Here is a 15,670-nt window from a genome sequence, read left to right on the forward strand (position 1 = left end):
GGAACCCCTGCTTTAACTGACAGTGCAGTGAGCATGAATGTGTTACTAGCTCATGGAGCCGTGCATGTGTATAATAAGCAAAGCTTTAGTCGCTCCAGTGTGCTCAAAGTCTTCAAACCTTGTCCTCCCAGGGTCCTTGTCCCAGAGATCCATCTCCCGTTCCCTGCAGCGAGCTGAGACTTTACTCAGAAGCACCTTTAATCCCAATCTGAAGTGGCTGTTCCACAGCCGCAGTCAAGACATCGATGAGGAGGAGGTGGAGGGCAATTTTGTAATCGCTCCCAATCTGGTGTCCCGGTCCTCTGCACGTCTCCTGCGTCTGCAACAAGCTCTTGTGGCTTTCGCGCCCCAGTGGCAGCAGGTCTGCAGGCCACAGACGGGGTCTCCTCAGGTGAGTTCCAGGGATCCAAGGGAAGCTGAATGTCCACAGGTGTAGATGTGTGTTGTCCAGGGGCGGTTTGTGTATTGGGGCGATTTGGGCGACGCACTACCAACGGGGAAAAGGAGGGGTTTTTTTTCTAACCAATTCTATCACAGCAACAGACGTTATCAGTGTTCTAGATGTTTGATCTGCCAAAAATATCATTGTCCAATCAGACTAAAGCTGCAACCTAGTGTTAAGCTGTCATGGCCAATCACGTGACTGATGATCAGACCAGAAGATGCCTACAGGAAGAGGAGCAGCATGAACACCTAAACGGGATGGAACATCATGTTGCACATGTTGCTTTGTGCACCAGTTTCAAACCCACTCTAGGCCTGACATCCAGGGTAGTGCACGACACGGTGACGAGATGTCCAGACCAGAGAAAACCTATCTATCTAAAACCTACCTAACATATGGGACCTTTAAAGCAACACTTAAAGGGATAGTTCAGAATTTTGGACATAAGACCTATTTTCCAAGTGAGCGGGTGTGTTTGAGACGTCTGGAGACGTTTTCAAGAAATTTCATTCAGTTCTTCTAGTTGCCGAGTTCGCTTATGAACAGTTTTGCCCACTCCACAGTGCACCCGAGGCAAATCCATTGTAACGGCAGACTATCGATGTACATATGTGTTGATAGAATGTTTGAAATAAAACCAACCTTGCATTTTTAAGGATTTATGTCTCAGCAGCAGCAGCAGCGTGTCATACTTCCTAGTAGGCTATGGCAGCGGCGGAGTGATATCACCTACCACTTATAAGTTACCGGTTCTATAATAGTTTGTTTACTTGCTGTCATTGCTACAGATGCAGAGTAGCCTGCAGTGCTAGTTTCTTCAATCTCACAGAAATGGACACTTTTGGAGAATATAGTGAAACTTTTGAAGACAATGATGAGTTTTTTTTCCACCCAAACCCAACGGTACCTGTACGAGCCTGAATATACAGAGGAAGAATTGCGCGAGAGGGATGCTCAAAGGGCAGAACGCGAGCATCTGTGGAGACCGAGATAGTCCCCGCTGGAGCTGAGAACCGGGACCGAACAAACGGAGACTGGTGGTGCCAGGAGGGAATCCCCCGCAACGCGTCCGAGGGTTTACGGGTCTACGGACGGAGCAGAGGTCCGGGTTCGCGGTGCGTAATTGTGGGTTCGCGTGGCCGTGGGCTGCCCGGTGTTTGCGTGGGGGGCTTTTCACCCAGGTCTGAGGGCATGAGTCCCGACAATTCGTCCCGGTTCGATTGCCTATTTACGGGCAGTATTTCGGGCGGCGCGTCTTAGAGTTTTGAATCCGACGGAGAGTCCGCATGTGTGGATTCGCGGAGCCACCCGCTGCCCGGTGTTGGTCTGCGGTCCAAGGGCTTTTCACCCAGCTCTGAGGGCACGAGGCCCGAATATTCGGCGGTGTTCATGTGTCTATTTACCAGAGGGAATCCCCGCAACGCGTCCGAGGGTTTACTGTTCTCCGGACGGAGCAGCTGTACGGGTTCGCGGTGCGTAATTGTGGCTTCGCGTGGCCGAGGGCTGCCCGGTGTTTGAGTGAGCTCCGAGGGCTTTTCAGACAGCCTTGGGGGTATAAGTGCCGACAGTTTGGCCCGGTTCGATTGCCTATTTACGGGCAGTATTTCGGGCGGCGCGTCTTAGAGTTTTGAGTCCGACGGAGCAAAGCAAAATTCCGCTGCTGCTGAGAAACTAGTTCCTCAAAATGGATGATTCACTGCTGCCATAGCCTACTAGGAAGTATGACACGCTGCTGCTGCTGCTGAGACATAAATCAGTTTTGTTTCAAATATTATTCTATCAACACAGATATGTACATCGACAGTCTAGTGTTTTAATTGATTTGCCTCGGGTGCACTGTGGAGTGGGCAAGACTTTTTTAATGCCTGTCTAGCTAGAACCATTGACTTGCACTTGCCATAGCATAAGCGAACTCGGCAACTAGAAGAACTGAATGAAATTTCTTGAAAACATCTCCAGACGTCTCGAACACACCGGCTTACTTGGAAAATAGGTCTTATGTCCAAAATTCCGAACTATCCCTTTAAGAAGTTTTCCTCTTCAGTCCCCCTACAGGTTGGAAGCGGAATTGTCCATTACTGCCATCATAAATAATTTAGCTTATCGCAGCCTACCGCCGCACGCACGTTATTTGTTTGTATGCACGACCGGCTCTCGAAACGATGAATGATTTGAACGATGTCCAGTGACAAGGTAGAGTAGCTAACGCCTTAGCTAAGATTAGCTAACATGAGCCATAGCGATAGTTACATATATATTAGCACAATAGCTAACGCCTTAGCTAACATGAGCCAATAAAATAATCGACAATGTATTGTACACAGATGCACACTGTTGGAAAAAAAATGAATACCGGTATTATTTACAAGTCCAGCAGCAACAAAGCCAAGTCACCATCCGTCTTGCATTTTGAAGCCTCCTTCAGCTCTCGCCAACGAGTGTGAGCCGGTCCGATATTCACTCTCGTAAGAGCTCTTTCTTTGGCATGCTCCCGTTTTCTTTTCTTCGCCTCATCGGACATTATACTCCTCCTTTTCTTTGCAGGCTCTGCCATGACGCCAATTTAAAAACCACCTAGCTGCAAGGTATCTTCCATGCACCTGCCGGGTGTTCTCCCACTGATCTCCACTCAGAGCCTCCACCTACCGGCTTTTGTAATGCTTGCCGTAAAGCAGGTCAAATTTGTAGTCTCATCAGAACTACAAAACCACTACCCGATGAGGCAAAGTTACATAGTGCGGTTACAGCCGATAGACGGCCGCAGAGCGAATGCGGAAGTGCCGTTCACCCGGTTTTGAGGTGATTCTGAAACGATTTTGGAAACATTATTTTAAGGCACTACTCTCCCCCATCAGGTCTGTGTTAAAGGCATCCCAGCAGAGGGGGGTGTCCCCCTCCTACCCCCCTCCTCCTCCTTCCTGCAGGGGCACTATGCAGCTCTGTGGAGGCTGCTGGAGCAGCGATCCCTGCTGCTCTTCATACACGAGTACACCAGGAGGGCTCGCCTGACAGCAGCCTACATATCCAGAGTGAGCCACCTGCTGGAGGATCAGCTGAAGAAGTCACAGCCGAAACTTCATCAGGTTGGGCAAACCTGTTAGTGATATGAACATTTTATCAGAACATTTTGTGTCACACAACCGTGTAGCTCTTTGCAGCTCTTGAAGGAAACATTGGGCAGCTTTTTTCACCTTTTCTGTGGGTGTCCAACCACTGCTGATGGTAAATGTGGTTCATTGATGCAATATAATATAATACATTTCCTGAGAGCAGAATTCACTTGCTCAGGGACCTGTAGCGACAGTAACATGGTACATGTCCAGTGTGCACTGTGTGCTGTACTCTGTGTGCTGTGTCATTCTGTACACTTGCCATCAGGGGGCGACTCCTGTTCCATGAGCCAACTTCTTACCTGATTTATTATCTCAGTAAATATTGTAAACATGAGTAAACATGTTATCTTGACTGCTTGTGCTACAAAGTATTGTCACTTGGCTGAGCTGATAGTGTCTTCCCTGCATCAATATTGCTCTTGCATATCCCGATCTTTCTGAAATGTACAAATTAAATATTTTGGAGTAGTCTGGGTGCTGGGGCAGATTGAAAATCTCCTTTTAGTTCTGTTCCTCAACGGTGCCTGAAAGGCTGCTTCTGCCTCCTCTCTCCACTGCATTTGGGCTGACTTATTTATCTGCCATGCTGCCCGTACTAGGGCTCGCAAAGCTCCCAGAAAAGACAGCATCTATCCCACTGTTTGTGGGTTTGAATTATTCAACCTTTGCTTGGCAGAATTGCAATTTGTCTCTACTGGCATTGTTTCCTCCCATTGCTACTCTCCAAGTACTGCAATAGTCTTTTTCACAGTTTTGTTTGCTGGGACTACAAATGAACTAGTCATCCCCATACTGAATTTCAGTTCAGACAGACAATTCATGTGTGAAATATTTATTGTAACTGTAGCGGCATGGATGTGTTTTTTGCCTGTCACTAGAGGTAATCTGTGTGTGTCTGGAGGTATGTCTATGTGTGGGCGGAGTTTGTGTGGGTGTGTGTGTGGGTGTCACTGATTGCCTGATGAATGCCACCTGAGTCCAAGTGGGAATTGTTTGCCTTATGTAGAGAGAGGAGAAGCAGGGTGCATATATTTCTGTTGACCGCTAAATCAACGCTAATACACGCTAACCACCGCTAATCAAAGCAATGCTAACAATTATTATACCACCAAGCCCAGTTCTGCAATTCCATCTGCATAAAAGTTATGTACAAAGCCAGTGTCAGTGAAAGGATAAAATAAACACCTTCAACTGAAGTAATGGCTCCTTTCTGGATAAAGCGCGTCGGACAGAACCCCCGTATTACCCTCTCAGTGATTACTTGGTCTGGATAATCACACTACAGTAGCAACAGAACATAGTTACAGTTTGGCGTCCAGAGGGGAGATGTGAATAGCCAGTGTCAGTGAAAGGATTACTTTGGTCTAGTGATGGGCAAAGGGAAGCTTCGAAACAGTTCGAAGCGATGTTTCAGTATGTGTTGAAGCCTTGAAACGAATATGAAACCTGACCATACAGTGGCATCTAGTGGCCACTTATGTGAACTACATGCTCTGGCCAAAGAAAACTCCTAATTATGTGCCACTATGAAATGAGCTGGTCTTAGGTTTCCTTCATTTTTTTAAGTAGAATACAGGTTGAATTAAAGAAACATTATTAAAAATAAATAAATGACACATTGTTATATGCAATACAATAATCAAAGATTTTTATTCAAAAATAATATTTGTTCAGCTCTTTTTGAGCTGAGTCTGTTTCTTTTTTTCGATAACACTTCCCCTGTTTTTGAAAAAATCCTTTCACAGGGTACACTTGTTGCAGGGACACTTAAAAATGTCTTAGTCAGTTGGTACAAATTAGGGAAGACAGCACATCGCTCTTGCTAGTATTTCAAAGGATCTGCCCGTCTTGGAATAGCCGTTTCGAAACATAGAGGCGTTCCTTCAATCACTGAACTACAGTCACGTGACATGGGCGTTTCAGAACCACTTTTCGGCACAACGTTTCGAAACGTTTCGATCCGGGACTTCAGAGACGCGCCGACACGCCCGTTTCGGAAGTCACATCACTACTTTGGTCTGGATAATCACACTACAAAGTCAACAGAAATATTGGCTACAGATCCGCTTCGCTGGATTAATGCACGTAAAACAATGGACCACTCAGCCACTTTTGAAGGTGACCGTGAGTAAAATGTGAATGAAGTGACGGAGCGCAACACAAGCCACGGTATGATGAACTCAGCTTATATTATACTGAGAAGTTTATGCCTTGCCTGGACGCAGTTGATGCTGGTTTTTACTGAATATTGGATGTACACGTATGCTGTGGCTGCTGTTTGATGTCATTCTTGCCCTGTTGCTCAAGATTGAATAACCTGTGGAAGAAGTGGATCGCTTGTTTTGTGCACATTTAAGGAGTGAAGTTGGATGTGGATGTTTCATGCTTGACTGCTGATGCTCAAGCTGGAATAAGTGTGGACTTCAAGACAATATTGGATTGTTTTTGTGCCAAAACCAAGTTGGATGTGGATTGATGACGCTGATGTGGATTATGGCGTTTGTTCTTTAAATGTCTTATGCTGCATACTGTGCTGGATGTCAATATGAGTGGCTCAAAGGCTGGTTCACATGTGAGTGGATCAAAGTTTGGTTCGAATGCAAATTAAACTGATAACAATGAAAATGTCAAAAGGGAAATCATTCTCACTGAAAAGGCTTTGGTGTGTAAAATTGAGATGTTTCAAAAGGAATGACAAGCAAGAGTGAATAAAATTAAAGGTGTCATCATTGTTTTAAAGGAGCTAATGGAGAATGATGACAATGTTTCACAAGTGCAAACTCAACTGGACATGTTGATGCATTTGCATGGTGAGGCAACTTCCCTGCATGCCTCACTGATGGAAATAATACCTGATGTTGAAAAAGAAAAACAAACAGTCTGGTTTGCAAGCATCAATAAATACAACAAAGGATTTGTTGAGGATGTGAAATCCTGGCTCTCTGAAACGAAGAGACCAGCCTCAAGACATGCAACAAATGACAATGTGGAGAGACATCCAAACGACAAAGAATGTGAAAATCCTCCTATCTTGCCACTGCATAAGCCACATTTGGAAAGTAAAATATCCCCAGACATGGGACAGGAGGAGATGGCTGGAAAAGGTCATGATATGGACCAGGATGACATTCAGCCAAACGACAGTATCTCAAATGTTGGAAGTAGAAAATATGGATTAAAAACTGGGACTTCAAGAACTTCAAGCTCCTCTGTTTCTTCTTCTCGCGTCAAAGCACAGGCTGAAATGGCTGCTCTTCTCACTCGTCAGAAGTTACTCAAACAAAAACAAGAGCTGGACCAGCAAGAAGAGGAAATAAAGAAATGAAAAGAGAGATTTGAGCTTGAAGTGGAGATAGCAGCTGCCCAGGCGAGGATGGATGTCCTAAAAGTCTCAGGAAGCAGTGTGAGAGGCAGAAGATGTAAAGAATCGGATGGCATGGAATCCTACATGGCCAGAGGGGCTTATGCTCTTGATGCTGAGGCTGATTCATTTGTGCCTGGTGACATTCAGATCTCATCTAAGCCTTATCTGACAAAAGCAAATGAAGGGAAAATTCTGGATCTCAAATAGTCCAGCAGAGGCTGCCTGGGTTCCTGATGGCTCCTAACGTGAACAATGGTGTTTCAGCTTCTCAATTTGCAGTCAGGCCACATACTCAGGTGCCAGTCGTTGACAACAGTAACAATTTGCTATCCATTATGGCCAATCAAACTGAAATTTCTGCTCAGCTGGCGCAACATCATAATGTATATCATTTGCCGAAAAGAGAGATCCAGGTGTTTGATGGAGATCCCCTTCACTATCACACCTTTATAAGAGCCTTCGTGCGCAACATAGAAGAAACGACAGGTGATGCTGGAGACTGTCTGCACTGACTGTCTACTGTCTAGCACAGTATACAAGAGGAGAACCACGAGAGCTTGTGCGAAGCTGTCAACAAATGCCTGCAAACAGAGGATACAGAAAGGCAAAGGCTTTGTTGGAAGAGCACTTTGGGAATGAACAAAGGATTGCCTCAGCTTATTTGGACAAAGCACTCTCATGCCATGAAGTGGCAATTGCCGTCGGCCAGCATCCCCTATTTGACTCCGTGCCCACAGCTTCCATTTTTTCTGTCTAAGTCTCGACTCTGGCATCACTCTGTACCAATACACTGAAGGCTAGACTGCTCTGCTCTTAATGGGGTTCATGTCTAGCTTTTCTGACATGTGGTCGTCAGGGGTTTTAACAATGTAGCCAAACTTACCTGTCTCCTAACAAACTCTTCTGGGGGCAACAGAGATACATAGGGTTTGCTGTTCCCTGACCTCATCCTGTTATCCCCCTGTGTTGGTAAATTTGAATGCTGGGCTCAATTAGGGATCATGGCTGTTGCACCAGGATTCTTGCAACTGCTCCAGCACTCGAGCCAGCCCTGTTGGATTTGTTGCATTCCTGCATGCAGGTCAGATACTACAGTATTGGAGAGACATCTCCATAGACATCTCCTGCCAGTTCAGTCCCCTTCCCCCTGCAGCACCCATGCATGCAGCTGACATACTGCAGCAGTGGTGGGTGGCTGTGGCTGCATCAATACTTTATTATATTAACTAACTAATACCAACTAACCCATTAGTTACAACAAGCTCACACATTGACAACTTCACATACTTGAATTTGATACACCACTATCATCAAGACACGTATATATTTGCATTCAACTCTGTCCAGTCCGTGCTTTTAGTTTTACACAAAAAAATTTCACTATTTAGTGGATTTTCAGTCATATTTGATCTATTTTCGGGCTTTTCCTACTTTTGCCTTGAATACTCTTTAATAACCCACCTAAAATCCTGAGCGTGTATTTGTAACATTGCAACGTGACAATAAAATAACCAAACTGGAACATCCCCTTATACACCCATATGCAAACGTTTTGATTAAGTCCTCAACAAATTCCTCTCATATGACCAACAGGCAGTGTTGTGCAAGTTCACACTTTTCATGAACTAGTTCAAAGTTCAGTTCACACATGTTCAAAGTGAACTGTTCACGTTCACAGTTCACCATTTCAATTCTGAATTAGTTCAAAGTTCAGTTCATTTTTTTTTTCGGCGTCTGGTCTATTTTGTGCGTGAGCCGTGAGCGACCGCGTCAATTCTGGCAGGAAGTCACAAAGAAACACGAGACAATCCGGTCAATTTTCAAAATAAAAGCAATTTTCGCGATTGACAAATGGGTCATTCCGTGTCATTTCATCAAATTTCAGAAAATCTTCCCACCTGACCATCTCAGAATGTCCTGAAAAAATTCAAGTACAAAGACACACTTGTTACTAGGACAAATCCAAAATATTAGGTCTCTACTGTCAATACTTTTCTCATGAAACATCATTGAATGAAGGGTAGTTTAGACGGTTTTTGGCATCATGCTCTGAAAAGCCATTTTTAAACAGCAATATCTGGAAAACTATCTCACCTGTGGCCTTCAAATTTTCTACAGTGTATATCTGTTACTAATGCCTCCAGACATGAAATATCAGGGGTGTAGCTCAATGATAACCTAGTATGGTAGGTACTTAAAATTAGGCTTTTTGAAATAAAGTAGTACATTTGAAGAGTGGCTGAGCTCCCATTTTTGCAGATAAAAGACTTCTATCATTTCTGCCTCTATCTCTGGTGTTAGCTTAAACATTCTACAAAATATGGTTTCTCTTAGATTATTAGTTTCACAGATATTAAGGCTCAAAAATGGAAGTAAACACATCTTTGCCCAACTTCAGAGTCATATTCCAAAAAACTGACAACACGCATCAGGTCCAAACTTACTTATTTTGAAAGATCATATTCTTGTTGAAATCATATTAAAAAATCGGGAGGGTGTTTTGCCTCAATTTGTCGCAGTGATTTTTTAAAATCCTGACATTGGTGGGGTTTTTGTGGCCGTTTTTGGTAATATTTTGGATTTGTCCTAGTAACAAGTGTGTCTTTGTACTCAAATTTTTTCAGGACATTCTGAGATGGTCAGGTGGGAGGCATTTGATGAAATGACACGGAATGACCCAAATGCGATCATATTTGTGTATCTAAACAGAGTAGAGCGATGAAAACAAACAAACACACACACACACACGTTATATCTACACTACTACCACATTATCTCTGTCTGTGTGTGTGTGTGTGTGTGTGTGTGTCTGTGTCTGGATAAATAAACAAAGTGTACAAACTTCTTGGTTACAGAAACATGGCGTATTAATTTTAGGAGGTTATTTACTTGCCCATGATGGAAAAAATAGCTCTGAATGAACAACAGCTGAGCAGAAGCGCTCGTCGACCGTCGCAGAGAAATACGCGTCTGGTCTGAACAGGGGGGCAGCGGATCGTGCCCGATTTTCGTGGGCGCGCCGCTTCAGCGGCCGGTGTGAACCCGAGATGTGGAGAGGAGCGCTGCGCAAGCCCGGCGTGCGCGCACACAAACTCTGTGAAGAAATCCGAGTGATTTGCTGAACTTATAGAACAGATACTTTGCTGTTTCTAAAGTCGTGTCGTGCAGGTCGTGTCACTCGACTCATCAGGAGAAAAAAAATCTGTAACGTTTAAAGGGATAGTTCAGAATTTTGGACATAAGACCTATTTTCCAAGTGAGCCAGTGTGTTTGAGACGTAAGGAGACGTTTTCAAGAAATTTCATTCAGTTCTTCTAGTTGCCGAGTTCGCTTATGCTATGGCTAGCGCAAGTCAATCGTTCTTAGCTAGCATGGCATTAAAAACAGTCTTGCCCACTCCACAGTGCACCCGAGGCAAATCCATTGTAACGGCAGACTATCGATGTACATATGTGTTGATAGAATGTTTGAAATAAAACCAACCTTGCATTTTTAAGGATTTATGTCTCAGCAGCAGCAGCAGCAGCATGTCATACTTCCTAGTAGGCTATGGCAGCGGCGGAGTGATATCACCTAGCACTTGTAAGTTACCGGTTCTATAATAGTTTGTTTACCTGCTGTCATTGCTACAGACGCAGAGTAGCCTGCAGTGCTAGTTTCTTCAATCTCACAGAAATGGACACTTTTGGAGAATATAGTGAAACTTTTGAAGACAATGATGATGAGTTTTTTTCCACCCAAACCAAACCGTGCCTGTACGAGCCTGAATATACAGAGGAAGAATTGCGCGAGAGGGATGCTCAAAGGGCAGAACGTGAACGAGCGTCTGTGGAGACCGAGATAGCCCCCGCTGGAGCTGAGAACCAGGATCGAACAAACGGAGACTGGTGGTGCCAAGAGGGAATCCCCCGCAACGCGTCCGAGGGTTTACGGGTCTACGGACGGAGCAGAGGTCTGGGTTCGCGGTGCGTAATTGTGGCTTCGCGTGGCCGTGGGCTGCCCGGTGTTTGAGTGAGGTCCAAGCGCTTTTCACCCAGGTCTGGGGGCATAAGGGCCGAGAGTTCGGCGGTGTTTTTGTGTCTATTTACCGGAGGGATTCCCCGCAACGCGTCCAAGGGTTTACGGTCCTATGGACGGAGCAGTGGTCCGGCGTCGCGGTGCGTAATTGTGGCTTCGCACGGCTGTGAGCTGCCCGGTGTTTGAGTGAGCTCCAAGGGCTTTTCAGACAGCCTAGGGGGCACAAGTGCCGAGATTTCGGAGGTGTTGAGCCGCGTGTTTACCGGCTGGATTGCAAGCGGCGCGTCTTAGAGTTTTAAGTCCGACGGAGAGTCCGCATGTGTGGATTTGCGTGGCCGTGGGCTGCCCGGTGTTTGAGTGAGGACCAAGGGCTTTTCACCCAGCTCTGAGGGCACGAGGCCCGAATATTCGGCGGTGTTCATGTGTCTATTTACCGGAGGGAATCCCCGCAACGCGTCCAAGGGTTTACGGTTCTCCGGATGGACCAGGTTCGCGGTGCGTAATTGTGGCTTCGCGTGGCCGTGGGCTGCCCGGTGTTTGAGTGAGCTCCGAGGGCTTTTCAGACAGCCTTGGGGGTATAAGTGCCGACAGTTTGGCCCGGTTCGATTGCCTATTTACGGGCAGTATTTCGGGCTGCACGTTTTGAGTTTTGAGTCCGACGGAGCAAAGTAAAGTTCCGCTGCTGCTGAGAAACTAGTTCCTCAAAAAATGGATGATTCATGCGATGCGAGGTTAGTTTTGTTTCAAATATTATTCTATCAACACACATATGTACATCGACAGTCTAGTGTTTTAATGGATTTGCCTCGGGTGCACTGTGGAGTGGGCAAGACTGTTTTTAATGCTTGTCTAGCTAAGAACCATTGACTCTCGCTAGCTATAGCATAAGCGAACTTGGCAACTAGAAGAACTGAATGAAATTTCTTGAAAACGTCTCCAGACGTCTCGAACACACCGGCTCACTTGGAAAATAGGTCTTATGTCCAAAATTCTGAACTATCCCTTTAATTGGACCGCAACATTGACATTCGTCGTTCATTTCACACAATCTGAACTAATTCACGTTCAAGTTCTTTATTTACAAATGCGTTGCGTTCAGTTCAAAGTTCACCGAAAAATTAACGTGTTCAATGAACGTGTTCTTTTGAACTCGTTCATGCACTGCCAACAGGACCATATGAGAACATTATGTTTACATCCCAAAAGTGCTCCTTTTGTTGCAATCTGACTATAAAATAGCAAAACTGTAATGTCCTTAGATAAACTTAGATAAGGAACATTATTATGCAGCCAATTTAGACCCATATCAGAATGTTTTGATTATGTCCTCAACAAAACATTGTCATATGACCAACAGGACCATATGGGAACGTTCTCTTCGTTGTTTATTAGTTCTGTAAAGGTCCGGGACGTTTGTCACCTTGGGAGAACTCTAAGGGAACATTACACAAAGTCCCCAGAATATGTCCTCCGACCTGGGTAGGTTCATTAGAGAGGAGACAGTCTGATGTTTCTCACCTGGGTAGAATCCTGCACTCATGCACACTCCTATTTTGCATGAAAAAAAGAAAAGGCTCTGCTAATGCCTGAATTTGTCTGGTGTGCTGAGATGCAGGTTAATCCAGTTTGAAACCCTTAGAGCTCTTTCTCTCCTGGCTGACTTGTCAATTTATGTTTGAGATCAGAAGTCCAGGTCAGGGCCAGAGTCTGACTCTGGACCATTCATCAACACTTAACCTACAACCAAAATGAATAGCTACAGGTGTCACGTTGAAAAGACTGGAGGTGGTCAGACTTAATACTTCAGAATGCAATGGAGTATAAATCCAATGTGGCTCTGGAAACAAAACCGACAACAGAAAGCTGTGCTCTAAATAGCCTAAGTTTTTCCTTAAATTAAGAACCTACATCACCTTTTGGAAACAACAATCATCACACTTCAGTAAGCACATTTGTAATACTGAGATGAAAGTGTACTACAGCTGTCTTGGGGAGCTGCAACATTAATTTATCCAAGTCAATCCGAACACTGTCAGCACACAAGGGGTGTCCTTGGTGCTTATTCACTAACCCAAGCGTTCTCCTTTCCTTTCCAGATCCCGTCCAGCTGGTTTTCAACTTGGGTTGGTCTCAACTCCCTGAGTCAGGAGCTCCGTGTCCATCTCAACCACTGGTCTTGTCTGTTCTCCAGAGTCCACTCTGACTCCCATCTGAGACCTGCTGTGGTCCAGCACAGCAGGCTGATGGTGCAAATCAAACAGACTCTGGACTTACTTGGCCTGCAGGCGCTGGTTCTGATGGAGCGTTATGTGTATGTTGTTTTGTCTGCTGTAGGCCAGCCTGAGCTTGACTCTGTACCCAGAGAAGTCCTGGAGGATGTTTTAGCAGGAACAGATCAGTATAACCAGACAGTGGGAGAGCAGAGAGCGCAGCACAGCACCACCCAGTTGAGGACTGCAGTATTACAGCAGGCACATTATTCTTCACTGAATTCAGGTTTCCCAAATGGTAAACAGCATCACCCTGCTGCCTTCTCCGTCAAACAGCTGATGAGGATTTTAGCAGTGCATCAAGCAGATGTGTGTGCGACGCAGCTGCACTGCTGCCCGTCTGAGCAGAGTGATCACATGTGTCAGGTCCACAGCAGGTACAGTGCATCTTCTGATAACTCAGTTAGGCAGGAGTCCAGGTCCAGCTATGGGACCTCTGCACTGAGACCTGAGTGGACCTGGGACCAGCAAACTAAAACTCCTCCTGTTTACGTCCCTCACCTTCAGTTTGACAGTACCGTCTTTGAAAGCCACCATCCAGTGTTTGCTAAGCCGCTCCTTTTCCCACATGGACTAGGGGGCTCTAATAGAGACCAACCATACATATCCCAGAAGGGTCAAGCCCAGACCAGTGTAAAAGCTTTGGACTCAGTCCAGCCAAATCTAAAAAGACAGAGTAGTTTAAAAGTATTGCAGACCAGCATCCAGCATGTCTCAGCCCAGCCTCTGTCAGGGGTCTGCCAATGGGACCATTCCTCAGTAGAGCTCCTTTTTCAGCTGCTAGTTTCCTCCAACGACCTGCTAGCTCCACTAGTGCCACATACACCTACTCCAGAGGCACCGCCTGAACACTTGCTCCCACATACTATGAAAGATGGAAAGACTGACCTGATTATTTTAAGTGCTCCAGTCATAAATCCAGCTGATTCAGTGGACTGGTATAGTCTGAGTACAGAACTGAACAAGGACCAACATGTGGAAGGAACTCAGCAGGAACCGGCCCAAGTGAAAATGACAACCAGGCAAGAAGCTTCTGTCAGGTAATGTGAAGATGAACCAGCCACTGACAGTGGTGTTGATGGTTGATGTACTGTTGTTAAGCACTTTACAAAAGGCTACCGAGACCTTGTCAGACCGCCTGAAACCTTCACCCAAACAATACTACTATTACTGTTAATACAACTACTACTGTTAATACTACTACTACTACTACTACTGTAAATACTACTACAACTACTGTTAATACATTTACATTTAGGTCATTTAGCAGACGCTTTTGTCCAAAGCGACTTATAATAAGTACATTTGTCAAAAGAAGGAAACAAAGAAACCACAACGTATCATTGCCGATAAAGTAAGAGCTAAAAATAGAACAAGTGTTAGGTCCTCATCTGAGTAAAGTAGTACCTTAAGAGCAACAGTGCTATGATCAGAGTGCTATAGGTAAGGTTTTTTTTGGGGGGGGGGTCATGCTATGTAGAGTCGAGGTGAAGTCTGAACAGGTGAGTCTTGAGCCTTTTTCTGAAGATGGCAAATGACTCTGCTGTCCTGACATTGGTCGGGAGTTCGTTCCACCACTGAGGCGCCAGAACAGAGAAGAGTCTGGACTTTGTTGAGCGTCATTTGTTTGATTTCAGCGATGGTGGTACCAGCCAGCCAGCTGAAGTAGAGGAGCGAAGTGCTCGCTTCGGGGCGTGAGGTTTGACCAGTGTTTGAAGGTAGATGGGTGCTGTTCCATTGTACCCTGAAGGCCAGCGCCAATGCCTGAATTGGATGCGTGCTGCAACAGAGAGCAGTGGAGGTCACGGAGGAGGGGGGTCACATGGGAGAATTGGTAGGGGTAGGTGGTCCAGAGGAAGGACCTGGTAGGACCACCTGGGTGAGATTAGGGAGCCCAGTTCCAGTGTTTTCTGGGGTGATCCAGGTCTCCGTAAGGGCCAGGAAGTGGAGAGTCTGCAGGGAGGCATACGCTGAAATGGTGTCCGCCTTCTTGACTGCAGACTGGCAGTTCCACAGCCCCACTAGTACTTCAAGTTCCGTACCGGTGGAGAATGGTGGGTAGCAGAAATTGGATGGGTTACAGCCTCGAGCGAAGGGTGTCTGGTAAAATCTTCTCCAGTGTGATATCCTGACTGGGATAAGACACATGGCTGCGATGGGAGGGGGTTGAGATGTTATGCCTACCTCAATGGACTTCCTCGATGGACTCCCGCAGATAGACTCCCTTGTCTTTGTTCAGCTGTCTTGACTCCCGCAGTGGACTCCCTTGTCTTTGTTCAGCTGTCTTGACTCCCGCAGATAGACTCCCTTGTCTTTGTTCAGCTGTCTTGACTCCCGCAGATAGACTCCCTTGTCTTTGTTCAGCTGTTTTCGTTCTGCTGTCCTAACGCTGCAGCTGACGCTGTAGTGACAGCCTTTTAAGTGCTCAGTTTACCTCATGCACAGGCTGGGGCCCCTCCCT

At 45.7% G+C, this 15,670-nt stretch overlaps 1 protein-coding gene across 5 annotated transcripts in view; it reads left to right on the plus strand.

Annotated features, from left to right (window-relative positions):
• Positions 1–15,670, plus strand: part of ccdc142 (coiled-coil domain containing 142) — a 119,557-nt gene that overhangs the window by 65,221 nt on the left and 38,666 nt on the right. For 3 of the 5 annotated variants that reach the window (XM_084009532.1, XM_084009531.1, XM_084009533.1), the window contains exons 5-7: positions 132–391; positions 3,301–3,528; positions 13,036–14,249. In XM_084009532.1, the coding sequence (XP_083865658.1) occupies positions 132–391; positions 3,301–3,528; positions 13,036–14,249 (1,702 nt within the window). The remainder of the gene's footprint in view (positions 1–131; positions 392–3,300; positions 3,529–13,035; positions 14,250–15,670) is intronic. The other 2 variants (XM_084009535.1, XM_084009534.1) reach the window with 2 other exon arrangements.

The sequence above is a fragment of the Eutrigla gurnardus genome, assembly GCF_963514095.1.
Source record: "Eutrigla gurnardus genome assembly, chromosome: 5".
Lineage (NCBI taxonomy): Eukaryota > Metazoa > Chordata > Actinopteri > Perciformes > Triglidae > Eutrigla > Eutrigla gurnardus.